The sequence below is a fragment of the Barbus barbus genome, assembly GCF_936440315.1.
Source record: "Barbus barbus genome assembly, chromosome: 14".
In the NCBI taxonomy this organism is placed as follows: Eukaryota; Metazoa; Chordata; class Actinopteri; order Cypriniformes; family Cyprinidae; genus Barbus; species Barbus barbus.
Window position 1 is genome coordinate 13946021 of NC_136742.1, and position 12806 is coordinate 13958826.

Here is a 12806-nt window from a genome sequence, read left to right on the forward strand (position 1 = left end):
AAATGCCCTGAAATATCACCTGGTTAGAAGATCCCATGTGCAAGGTCAGAATAAAATCATCTCCGCATGCAGCCGACTCTGTACGTGTACAAACAACTACTATCCGTAGAGAAGATTTCATTGGCAGGCCAGATTCCAGCTGGACATGCAAGTATATATTTACAACAGCAAGGATCCTTCCTCTAATCATCAGTATGCACCGTTCCTTCCTGAGTGTGAGGAAGGGAAGTGATAAAAACATATCAAGATCCAGCATATCAAGATCTAAATATATTTATCCTAATTCAAAGGGGTCCATTGTCCCCCTCTGTTTCTGGAGTGACAGGCAGAGAAACAGCAAAGATGTCCTGGCACTGAAGTGGGGTTTTTGGCGAGGAGGTCTGAGAAGGTGGGGAAGGTTTCGTCTTCTCCGAAAGGAGTCTCAGAATCTCCCCCACCTGGTCCTCGAGAGCCGCTAGCCGGCTGTTTAATGTCTGGATGTCACCTTTTAGCTCCAGCTTTGCCTCGTACAGACTGTTTTGAAGCACAGTCTGTTCAGGGAGAGACTGAAAGTGAATCCCCCGAAGGGTCATGTCGCCCACTCCAGGGCTGGGCTGTTCATACGGGCTCCTTTCCATTGAACATCTCTCGTATGAGCTCCGTGAATCACCAACCCGGTCAATACGCAAGTCACTTTTTGTGATTCCGCTGTCGCAAGAATCAGTCTTGTGTAGAGCACTATTCTCATCAGTCTCATCGCTACTGTTACCATTTCCACTGGGACCCCTTTCGTAAGACTGTCCACCCTCTGCTTCCTGGCTCTTCCCATCTTCAGAGATCACATTTAGCGGCTGGGATACATCCTCCCATTCCTCTTCCTTCTGCTGTGGCTGCTTCTCTAGTTCTAGCGGAAGCATAGGAGATGATCCTGATGCAATGTTATGAAAACGCATCCAGCCTCGTCCTCTTCCTCCTCTTGGTCTCACCGGACTTGTTACCTTCAGACAATTTGAGTCCTCTATGCCAAAACTGGGCTTGAGCTCCATAGCCTCATGGCCTTCACTCCTGTTCGGTTCCTCAGTCTGAACATAGGCTAGGGCACTCTGGATTGGGGTTATCTGAGAGACGGTCACAACGCTAGAACCACTGTTCCCATTTCCTGAACCAGGGGCCCCGTTTTGTATGGGGGCCACGTGTTGGTGTTGAAGAGGATGGTGGCCCTGGTACTGGGGCTGATATTGCTGCTGATGAATCTGGTGGGACAGTGGATGGAGGTGGTGTTCCACCTGAAACTGGTTCCTCTCCAGGTCATGCTGGGATGAACCTTGTGTGCGCATCTCCTTCTGTTGCTTGAACTTTTGGAAGAGCTTGCGGACAGGATGGTCTACAGGGATTGACAACGTCACCTCATTTTTGTGGTGTTTCCTCTCCTCTTCCTCCTTCTTGACATCAACAATCTTGCGGAAAACAATCTGGGGAGACATAACAATATGTAAGAAATCTGTATGTTTGGAATCCATGTCTGCTTTGAATGAATGAAATAAAGAATTGATTCAAGTTCTAGTAAGAGGCACTAGTTACTAAGAAGGCATGAAGAACTTTTACATTATACATTTATGCATTTAGCAGACGCTTTATCCAAAGCGACTTACATTGCATTCAAGTTACAGTTTTTTTACATTTTATCAGCTCTTGCTTTCCCTGGGAAATCAAACCTATGATCTTGGTATTGCTAACACCAGGCTCTACTGTTTGAGCTACCAAAGCTGGTTATATCATCCACTGGCTAATTACATTGGAGCAAGAACATATTTGTCATGATTAGGGTTGCATAGATTTACGATTCCTCAACTATTCTTCACTCGAGACCTTTACATCCAAAGCAGAGGGGAATAGGTCACCATATACAACTCCTGAGAATAATTCAAATCCCATAGTTTTGGAAGCCAGTTTCCACCTAAAAGTAAAATAATAAATATGTTAAGTGTGAAATTAAGTTTAAAATCAAAAATACCTTTAGGTGTACAACAGCTTGTTACTGGGGCAGTACCTTCAAAGCAACATCTTTGTAACTCATTTACTCCTAAAAGGTTCAAAGCAGTACCTTAAGGGTCCATATTATTACTATGAGGCTATAGACCATTTCAAAGATGTAAACAATAACAAAGGCGTTGGAACGCTACTGCACATGTCTGGTCCTGAAGCATTTCCGGTAGCACCATTTTTAAATCTCAGATCTGTCAAAACAAGCGCGTGACATCAGTCTTATGTTTGGTTAAACTGAAACGAGACAAACAGTGTCACTTACGTACTTATCATGGTTTGTTGCTAAGATGTCCGGGGAGGTTTTTAGTGGACATTTAACTTGCATTGCTGGGTCAGTCTGTATGTCTACACAAATATTCATTTTCATATTTATTTGTACAGCTCTTTTCACAATACATATTGTTTCACTGCAGCTTTACAGAACATGCATGTATATTACAACGCTAAACGAATACTAGTAAACTAATCACAACATGCCATTATTACTGATTTCATTTGTTTTAAAATGTGTGCTTAGTTTGGTCAAGTTTGTTGCTGTGGAACAGTGCGAGAAAGCATTTGAATGCTCTATCTGAGCCATCATGTGGTCACAAATAAACAAAATGAATGAAAATCAATGCTGGCTACCGTGTTTTGCATAAACCCGTATTATTATTATTTTTTAAGATAAAAGCATAGCCTAAATGCAGAATAATAAATGCACACACACTATATACAGTCAAAGTCCCTTTAATCTATAGTCTTTGATACAGTATATATATATATATATATATGGGTATGTATGTTTTTATCCACATTTACTGTAAACACACATGCACATCCAGTAGTACTGCTCAAAAGTGTGGGCACTATTACTATTTTTAGTAATATGTATTCTTTTTACTGTTTTTGAAAGAAGTATGCTCATCAAGCCTGCATTTAATTGATCTAAAATACAGACAAAAACAGTAATATTTTGAAATATTATTACAATTTAAAACAATGGTTTCCTAAGTTTTTTAGAGCTTTATAAATGAAAACCTTTTTTTATCTAAAAAAAGGTTTTCATTTATAAAGCTCTAAAAAAAAACTTACTCATTTTTTAGTGCACTTCCTGCAAATTTTGGAAAAATAAAGGGTCTCAATTAAATACGTGCAGTTTTACATGGTTAGTGCAAATTGTCACATGACCAGAGTAGTTTAATTCCTGTTTGCACCTTGATAAGATGATGGCTGTATCAAAACGAAAGGCTAGTAAAGCATGTTAACAAAGATATGACAAAGATTTTTGGAACATATTATCTTTAGGGTGTCTAGTATTAATACATGAATTCACATATATTCAGTTTTGTTGAGTGTGGTCATAGAATGAGTAAACGCTTTCCCCCAAAAAACTATATCACAATATTACTGACTTTGTCTGTATTTTTGATCAAATAAATGGAGGCTTGATGAGCATAAGAGACTTCTTTCAAAAACATTAAAAATAAGTCGTAAAAAGTCGTGACGTATTGTCAAGTATGGTGACCCATACTCGAAATTGGTGCTCTGCGTTTAACCCATCCAAGTGCACACACACAGCAGTGAGTAGTGAACAAATGCACACACACACACACACACACCGTGAACACACACCCGGAGCAGTGGGCAGCCATGCTGCAGCGCCCGGGGAGCAGTTGGGGGATCGGTGCCTTGCTCAAGGGCACCTCAGTCGTGGTATTGAGGCTGGAGAGAGCGCTGTACATTCACTCCCCCCACCTACAATCCCTGCCGGCCGGGGACTCGAACCCGCAACCTTTCGATTACGAGTCCAATTCTCTAACCATTAGGCCACGACTTCGAAATAGTAATGTGTCCAGACATTTGACCAGTACTGCATATAAACAAAAGACATCCTCTCATTGTTTCCAGCAAGTTTATTCATATGTGATCAATATCAAAAGCAGCAGGTTGGCCATGAGCAGCTTTAAGTACTACATTGCATTTCATCCTCAAGTTCTCAAACACATCTGGGTGTTCATATGGTCACATGTGGTTTGGCACTGTCCTGTCTCGCTGTAGCACTCACTGTCTTAGGTGTCTTTCATTACAGATGATGGCTTTCCTAAAGACAAAAGTAGAAAAACAATGTTAATTTAATGCACAATATTTATTAATAATACTATTGTTGTATAATACATCAGTACATGTTTACCGTTAGCTTTTGTAAACTACTGCAGTTAACTGTTTCACTATTCAACATTCAAGTTTACAGAATACATTTCTATAATGTGTTACTCAATGCATTTATCTGCTGTCAAGATAGCTAGATAACTAATGTGAACTCATATTTAATTATAGCCCACATAACACTTGGCAATAAAACGGAAATAAAAGCTTGGCCTTTTTCACTAAACAAGAATCAAAATGCTAGGCTAGGTGTAAACAATGGTGAAAACTCATTGCTGCATTATACTTGAAGAGTTAACGTAAATAAATACAAATAATCAAATGGGGAAAAAACATTTCCACATTTCCTTACCTGAATCGAAATGTGCGCTGTATATCCTAGAGTTGCTATTCTGCTTCTCGCTGCACTGCTGCAATCCAGGCACGTTTCTCAGAAATCTAAACCCTTTAATTCCAGATTATTTATAAATTAATGTTAGTTCCAGGCCAGAGGGAGCACCCAACCACCGAGCAACAAGGATCTAATTTTTAATTTTGACATTTTAAACAGCAATCCCACTGCGCAACAAGTGCCTGCCGCCATTTTTTTGAATGCCCTCAAACATTAACCGGAAACGTCCAAGGAACAAAGACGTCACCGCCGAATATCCGTTGAAATGGTCCATAATATATAATACCTTTCAGAGGTAGATAAGGTAAAAAGATGTCTTTAAAGGTACTGCCCCAGTGACAAGATGGTGCATCCCTAAATGTACTATTTTGCACTTTTTTTCTGAGTGTGTTTGTGAGATGTAAAGTGACACTGTGTGATATAAAGTCATAACTGTGAGAAGCAAGATCGTAACTGTGAACTATAAAGTGGCATATATCAAAAATAGAGTTCCTAGGAAACCCTCCACCTGCCCCAGCTCCACCTGTCTAGGTCCACTATGGGTAATTTCATGTATGCTATGTGTGTAACAGTGACATGGCTTCAAGCTCACAGAAGTGTGTCTGTGTATGTATCGGCAGTAGTGTTTCAGCAAGAGCCCTTACTGATTTACATTTCACTGTAAAAGATTAAGTATTTTCTCTCATGCTTGCAGCCAGCTATCCAGTCAAGTGCCACTGGCATGGTTCCTGAGGCATGATATTATTGAGCAGGACAGTAGAGTACACAAACGAACAACACTGGAGCTGTGCCAAGTGGGTCAACAGTTAGGTTCAGGAACTAGTACCATTTAAACTACCAGTACTTTGAGGTTAACAGAGACCTGTACAGTGTTTGAGAACTTTTACCCAACAGCAACACAGCACCTTGCAGAAATAGCCTGCCCCCCCCCCCCCCCCCCCCCCCATTTTGTTTCTCTTTCAGCTGTGAGTATACGCATGGCAGTAGCTTTGATCGCATACGTTTTAATTAGAGTGTTAATTAGCCACCCAAGCCCCCTAGCTGAGCACCCTAAGGAGTTCTGTGCGGACCCACCTGACATACAGAGCAGGACAGCTTGTTATTTTTTATGGAATTTCATCAAACATTCAAAGACCAGCCTGAAATAACATTTTGTTTTGTGTAAAACTCTCACTTATAATGAGATCTTATAATGAGATCACTTATAATGATAATCTTTGTATCACTTACACATTACAGTAGAAAAAAATCATGAACTTCTTGTAAATTACTGCATTCTTTTTCATCACTATCAATGTCGTGTGAGATAATGTCACAGCGACTGTGCTGATTTAAAAGAAAAAAAATCCTCCAGGCAAACATTGGTCTGTAGTGTTAAAAATAGAACAGAGCGTGTCACGTGCCCTTCAGTTATCCCTGTGCAGTCTTTCGGCACCCTGAAGTGCTGCGTCGCATGCCACTTCTCATCTCCCAGGAGGACTCTAGTAAATAATGAATCCAGCCCCCTTCTGCCTCTTCGTATTATTTAAATGTCGTTTAATACGAGCAGAATGAGATGGGAGTGACAGAGTCAACTAGAAAGAAAAAGAGAGAGTGGGCTAGGAACAATGTGTAGCCAGTGGCGTAACTTTGCTTTGAAAAGTGGTGGGGACACCGCACAAAACGTTTTGCTATTTGTTTATTTAATAACCGAATTTACTTGGTGACTGATTTCAGAGTTGGAAATGCACTTAATTTCCACACATGCATCACATTCACAAATATGTCTATAAACATCCAAATAAGCAAAACGTAACATTCACAATGTGGAAAAACTTGCTAAAAGGACAACTTGCTAAAAGTAGGTGTGATCAATGCACGCGCTGAACGAAGAATCAACATTACGTCAAGAGTCAAGACAAGCCCACAAAATGTTTCCTCATCCAATCAAATAATTTAACCAATCCTGAACTACGCAAAACCTTGTGTAAAACATGAATGAGAGTTCATTTGTGTTTGAAATAGTTAAACTACCTTTATTAATTAAATAAATTAAATTGTTTTGACGAATCTTTTTTTTATGACGTTTTTATAAAAGCTCTATTTTTTCCTCCCCCACCCCACATGTAAAGGCTAGTTAACGGTAAATGTTGCTACCTATAGCATAAATGTTAAAACATCAACAAAATGTCCAAAAGAAAGTGTGGAAGTGATATAAGAAGCTTTTTAGTGAAGCAGCCACGCACAGTAAAGGCCATTGCACACTGAGTCCGAATTTTTCGTCCGAAATTTTCGCACGTTGAAAAATAAATACGACCTCACGTTGTCAATCACGTTTGCACACTGCCTCCGAAATTGTCGTCCGTCAAAAAAAATCGGATCGGGTTCGATTTTTTGCGTTTTTCGCATCCGTATAAAGCATTTTGAGATGCTTTGAGAAGGTGTTTTGACCATTCAGAGCCACCGTACAAGCGAAAGCCAAAATCCAAAATGGTGTCAGACAAATTAATACACTTCGTCTTGCAGCACAGAGCACTTTATGACAAACAAATTGCGGAATACAAAGATACAGAATATAAAGAACTGCTGTTGCCTATTTTTTTATGCCTGGCGCGCACCTTTCCGATGCCGCAGTTCGGGGGGTGTGTGTGTGTGTTGGTGTATCCATACCTCAGACAGTCTCTGTTCAGGATAAATTGGTTCACGGAAATTGGTGGTCTTCTTTTTAATATGTGGATTCAGTATCGCTAGCAAAGTATCAAACTGAGGCACTGACATCCTGAAATAAACTTTGAATCTCTCGGGATAATCCCGCAGCTCTTTGATATGAAGGTGGAACTCTCCTTCCTCTCTGCGCAATCTAAGGATTGGATGGACCCAATATTTCCTTTTTCTTTTTCTTTTTTTAAAAAGAGAGAGGCCAACAAAATCATCCTCACTGCTTGAAGACATTTTGTATAGTTTTGCGAATTCTTTCGCAACGGATTAATTAAAACGCATTGGACTCAGTGTGCAAGGTCTCTGTGCGTGATGAATTTTTAAGAATGTGATAAAACGCATGCGAAAATTTCGGACTCAGTGTGCAGAGACCTTAAGACTAAAATACAGTATTAACATTGTAGACTACAAATAAATTTTAAAAGAGGTACAGGATCTGTAGACTAATTAATTATAGGGAAAGGAAACTACATATCCCATGACGCATATCGTGTATCTCGCGATAGTTTCACAAGGAGACTTAATATTCATCTTTGAGGATGTTGAAAAGCTTCTGACCGGCGGAAAAAATAGTTAAATGAATGAATTAGATTATGAAGAGTGACGATTTGTAGATGGTGCTTTTCCTTTAATACATACCTTACGCAATCTATTTTTCAGTTACTTTTTAAAAGTGGTGGGGACAATATCGAGCCTGGTAAAAAGTGGTGGGGACATGTCCCACCCGTCCCACCCGTAAATTACGCCTATGTGTGTAGCCAAATACAAAATAAGTGCTAGGGTGCAGAGTGAGAATGCAACAAAAGAAACAAAGGTGTGTGCAGTGATGGACGCTAATTATGTTTGGGAACTGACAGGAAATGGTTCTAAAAAATACTTGATATAAATAATAGTCATCACATAAATGCTAGTTGTGGCATTTAATTTGCATTCTGAACTTCTATTTTGTCACTATTCAGAACAGTTCAAATTAGGGTTTCACTGACACAGCATATCAATTTTGGCCAATACTGATAAGCTGTTAATAATTTTTTATGTTATGACATAACTCATATATGGTAAAAATCAATGCTATTTTGTAAAAAAAAAAAAAAACATTAATTTAAAAAAATCAACATTAATAAAATCAAACTACAACATTACAGCATTATAATACACATATGGACAATATATTCATCTTGAGATTTGCTAAAGATCACATTTAACAATGTTATTAAATTAGAGTTGTTATTGTTATTAAAAACAAGAAAACGAGAATAAACAGTTAAATATTCAATATCAACTGATTCCAGTAAATTAAAATAATAATATTTAACATTTTTATGCATTTAGCAGATGCTTTTATCCAAAGCGACTTACATTGAATTCAAGTTACAGTTTTTACATTTTATCAGCTCTTGCTTTCCCTGGGAATCGAACCCCTGACCTTGGCGTTGCTAGCGCCATGCTCTACTATTTGAGCTACAGGAAAGCCATAATGATTATAAATAAGATGCCATTAACCAATATATAATGCATCCCTAATTTAAACAGCCATACATGTATCTGAGCAAACACTTAAAACAACCCACATCCTTCAGAGGGTAAAGGACACAGTAAGGCTGCTTATTATGGATAAATATAGTACCGTAATCTCTGTGTACCATTAAACACCATTACATACTGTATATGAATGTTAAAATGCAGTGTAAGTGATGTGTATAATATATGGATGCAATGTTATGTGCCCTTGGAATAAAACAAGAGCTGTGAATTAAGTGAAGTACCATTATGCCAGAATATAAAGAATTTGCTCTTTGGCCTCAGCTATGCACGCTGTTTAATTATTCCCTTTGTGCAGCCTCTTATTGGATAATGACAATTATCACAACGCTCAAGCTATCTGCTGAATAAAAGCAGAGACAGAAAGAAAAAAACATGTCAACAGCCTGCATCTCTGCCGCTGAGGAAAACTGATTAGGGATTTATAATGATCTGTTAGCATCCATGGGGAATTTTAATGAAGAATCCAATATTTCATTTACACTCTCTGGAGCAAGCGTTATTATTCTAACATTCTTCACCTGTGTGAAGAGACTTTTTTCCTGTTCCAACAAAGATGGATTGTATAATTGGAATAATTGCACAGGCATGCTGGGTCAGTCTTGTTTTATTTAACACAGCCATGAGTCCCCTCCTGGACAGAAACTCAAACTAATGAGCTGTAGTATTAGACTAGTATGGCTGCAACACCAAAAACTGTCCAGCCTGCAATTTAACAGAACTGTCACAGTAGGAGTATTAGATACAAATCAACACAGCATTTCTTCTAAATTTCTTGAGATAACATCAGCCCCACACAGCAACAGCGACTCAGCCAATGGCCTTGGCTTGGGTGCTGGACTGTTTCAGACTACTGTAAAACAGGAAACCTGTTTGAAAACAGTCAATACAATTAAACTTTAAGGGGTCCAAAATACCCATTTCAGACCACATTGACAAAAATCATGGACAAAAAACTTCAAAAAGATATTCTTCAAAATATATTATTGTGTGTTTTACAGATGAAAGAAAGTCATTCAGATTTGGGACAACATTAGAGTAAGAATATAATCACACAACTTAATTTTTTTTGGCTGGACTATCCCTTTGAACAACATTATCACAAGAAGTGTCAGTGTGGTTAAGTTTACTGGAAGAAATTATCAGCGTAACACATAAACATCAACATTTAACACCATGTATGGTTGATTGAGACAGAAGTAGAGCAGATGCATGAGCTCAGAAACCAGGCCACGTGGTTAACGGAGGAAAAAAAGACAACATGAATGATTTATGCTTACTTCAGAAGCATTGGGACATAAATAAAGGGTAGCTCGAGTACTATTAAACAATGTTAGGTGTGCAATACTTGATGTGCAATACTTTTGAACAAAGCAATAATTTAGCTGAACTATTTAGGAAATGCTCTCAAGAGATGTCCAACTTAAATGGTACAATTACTCTTTTACAGTATATGCCTAAAATGTGTGCACTGGGAAATACTGTAAGAAACCCATAACAGCATTTAATCAAACAAACAACAGAGTCCAGCTCTGAGATTAAGAGTGTTTTTTCTTTATCATTCTTCCTCTTTAATGCACCTTCAATGCTAAATACATTCTGCTACAAATACATGGTAGGATGGTATTTTTTTCATTATAAATTAAGCAAATGTCAAGGATATATAAGTAAACTTATGAGATCAAGTGAGTATTTGGGTTTTGAATTTTTTAAGTTTTCTTTTGTTGAAAAAACCTTTCAAGTAAATTTGAGACAATAATCACGTGACTCATTTGTACAGACAGTCAAAGATGCTCTCTCTCTCATTAACCAGAGTACCAATTGGTTCTCATGCGACATGCATTTTCTATGAGGAATAATCCAGGCAATACTGTCTGTTAAGTTAAACTCTCAAATACTTGTTTCTTTAATAGATACATTTAGTTCAACAAGAAAAAATGTCCATTTTCCAAAGAAAACATTCTCACAGTGTTGTTTATTCCCCTTGGATGTTGCCTGACTTTGATAAATACATAAAAGGAATGAGACGACACTTTCATCACTCATGACAAGAGCCACGTGGAACCTAACAAGCCCTGACAGTGACTGAGTGACAGATAGCGGGAACGGTGACAGTTACACCGCTCCGATGTATCCCTGAGGATGAGGTGGATTATGAGAAAAAGGCCTTAACATACAAAAATCCATTTCTTTTTTCTCATTCAGGTTTTATGAATGCCTCTTCCTTTTCAAAAAAATATACAGTACTGAAATGCATTAAGATAAACAAGATAAATAAATCCTATTTTTGCCTACTGATTAGATTTACATTATTTACTTTTATTTAAATTGGTTATTGAAGATTAAGCTACCAAAAAAATAAATTGAAGTAAGGCTGTTCTTGATTAAAAATATAAATTTATAAAACCACTTCAAAAGCCAGGCACAGAACTCTAGTTATAAAGTCTTTGCACAGTTTTATACACCTTTGTCTTTCTTTTTTTTTATTAAACCGGTGTTCTCTTGGGTATTCCAATCCAAGAAAAAAAAAGCGATAAACTGTATAAAGTGTGTGTTTGTGGATGTACTGTAAGAGAAATTCATATTTCATATGCACCTGAATTATCCCACACTGGTTTGGTGTTTATCATTCTATATTAAGCGATAAGCACAACCAGCATAGGAAAATGAATCAAAGTGAAATGCACAGCATGACTGCTGACACTTATAGTTTCTCTTGAGAAGCATAAAAACATTAGCCTTTGTTCTGGTTTGCATTGTGATATGATTTGAAAAGGTTATGAGTCATATTATACCCAGGTGCAGAGATATTTTTTTGTATATTATATGATAATCAACTCACAAGGTTCATTTCTGTGCTTGGTTTGAAATTATTCAAATTACTCACATTAGCCCCGCTAAGATGTAATAACAGCAGCTGTTGAAAGACTTCCAGTCTCTGCGGTCTTTCATACAGCTGTTGAAGCTTTAGTTTTGTTAGAAACTGTTGAAACTACATCCATTTGCAGCTGAAGATAAATTAAGTATCTGCAGACTGGGATTCAAGCCTAGGAAAGTGGTGTAAAGCCCTAATTTTGAGCTGTTATCCCATGAGCAAAATGCAACAGCATGGTTACTTGCTGATTCTGGTTTTCATTTAGTTAAATTTTATGAACAGTCTCACTGAAATGTCTAAATATATATATATATATACATATACAGTGGGGCGCAAATAAGTATTTGAAACACTGCTGATTTTTCAAGTTTTCCCACTTACAAAGAATGGAGAGATTTGTAATTTTCATCGTAGGTACACCTCAACTGTGAGAGACGGAATATAAAAAAAATCCAGAAAATCACATTGTATGATTTTTAAATAATTAACTTCCATTTTATTGCATGAAATAAGTATTTGATCACCTACCAACCAGCAAGAATTCTGGCTCTCACAGACCTTTTAGTTTGTCTTTAAGAAGCCTATCCTCCACTCATTACCTGTATTAATTGCACCTGTTTAAACTTGTTACCTGTATAAAAGACACCTGTTCACACACTCAATCAATCAGACTCCAACCTCTCCACTATGGGCAAGACCAAAGAGCTGTCTAGGGACAAAATTGTAGACCTGCACAAGGCTGGGATGGGCTACAGGACAATAGGCAAACAGCTTGGTGAGAAGGCAACAACTGTTGGCCCAATTATTAGAAAATGGAAGAAATTCAAGATGACTGTCAATCTCCCTCGGACTGTGGCTCCTTGCAAGATCTCGCCTCATGGAGTATCAATGATCTTGAGAAAGGTGAGGGATCAGCCTAGAACTACACGGGAGGACATGGTCAATGACCTGAAGAGAGCTGGGACCACAGTCTCAACGGTTACCATTAGTAACACACTACACCGTCATGGATTAAAATCCTGCAGCTCGCGCAAGGTCCCCCTGCTCAAGCCAATACATGTCCAGGCCCGTCTGAAATCTGCCAAAGACCATCTGGATGATCCAGAGGAGGCATGGGAGAAGGTCATG

At 38.2% G+C, this 12806-nt stretch overlaps 1 protein-coding gene across 1 annotated transcript in view; it reads right to left on the reverse strand.

Moving 5' to 3' along the window:
* Positions 1-284: 284 nt before the first annotated feature.
* The window catches only part of LOC306880012 (voltage-gated delayed rectifier potassium channel KCNH5-like), a gene marked incomplete at both ends in the record, with an annotated part of 100338 nt that continues 87816 nt past the window's right edge, over positions 285-12806 (reverse strand). The window contains one exon of the mRNA XM_079433276.1: positions 285-1451. Within this exon, the coding sequence (XP_079289402.1) occupies positions 285-1451 (1167 nt within the window). The remainder of the gene's footprint in view (positions 1452-12806) is intronic.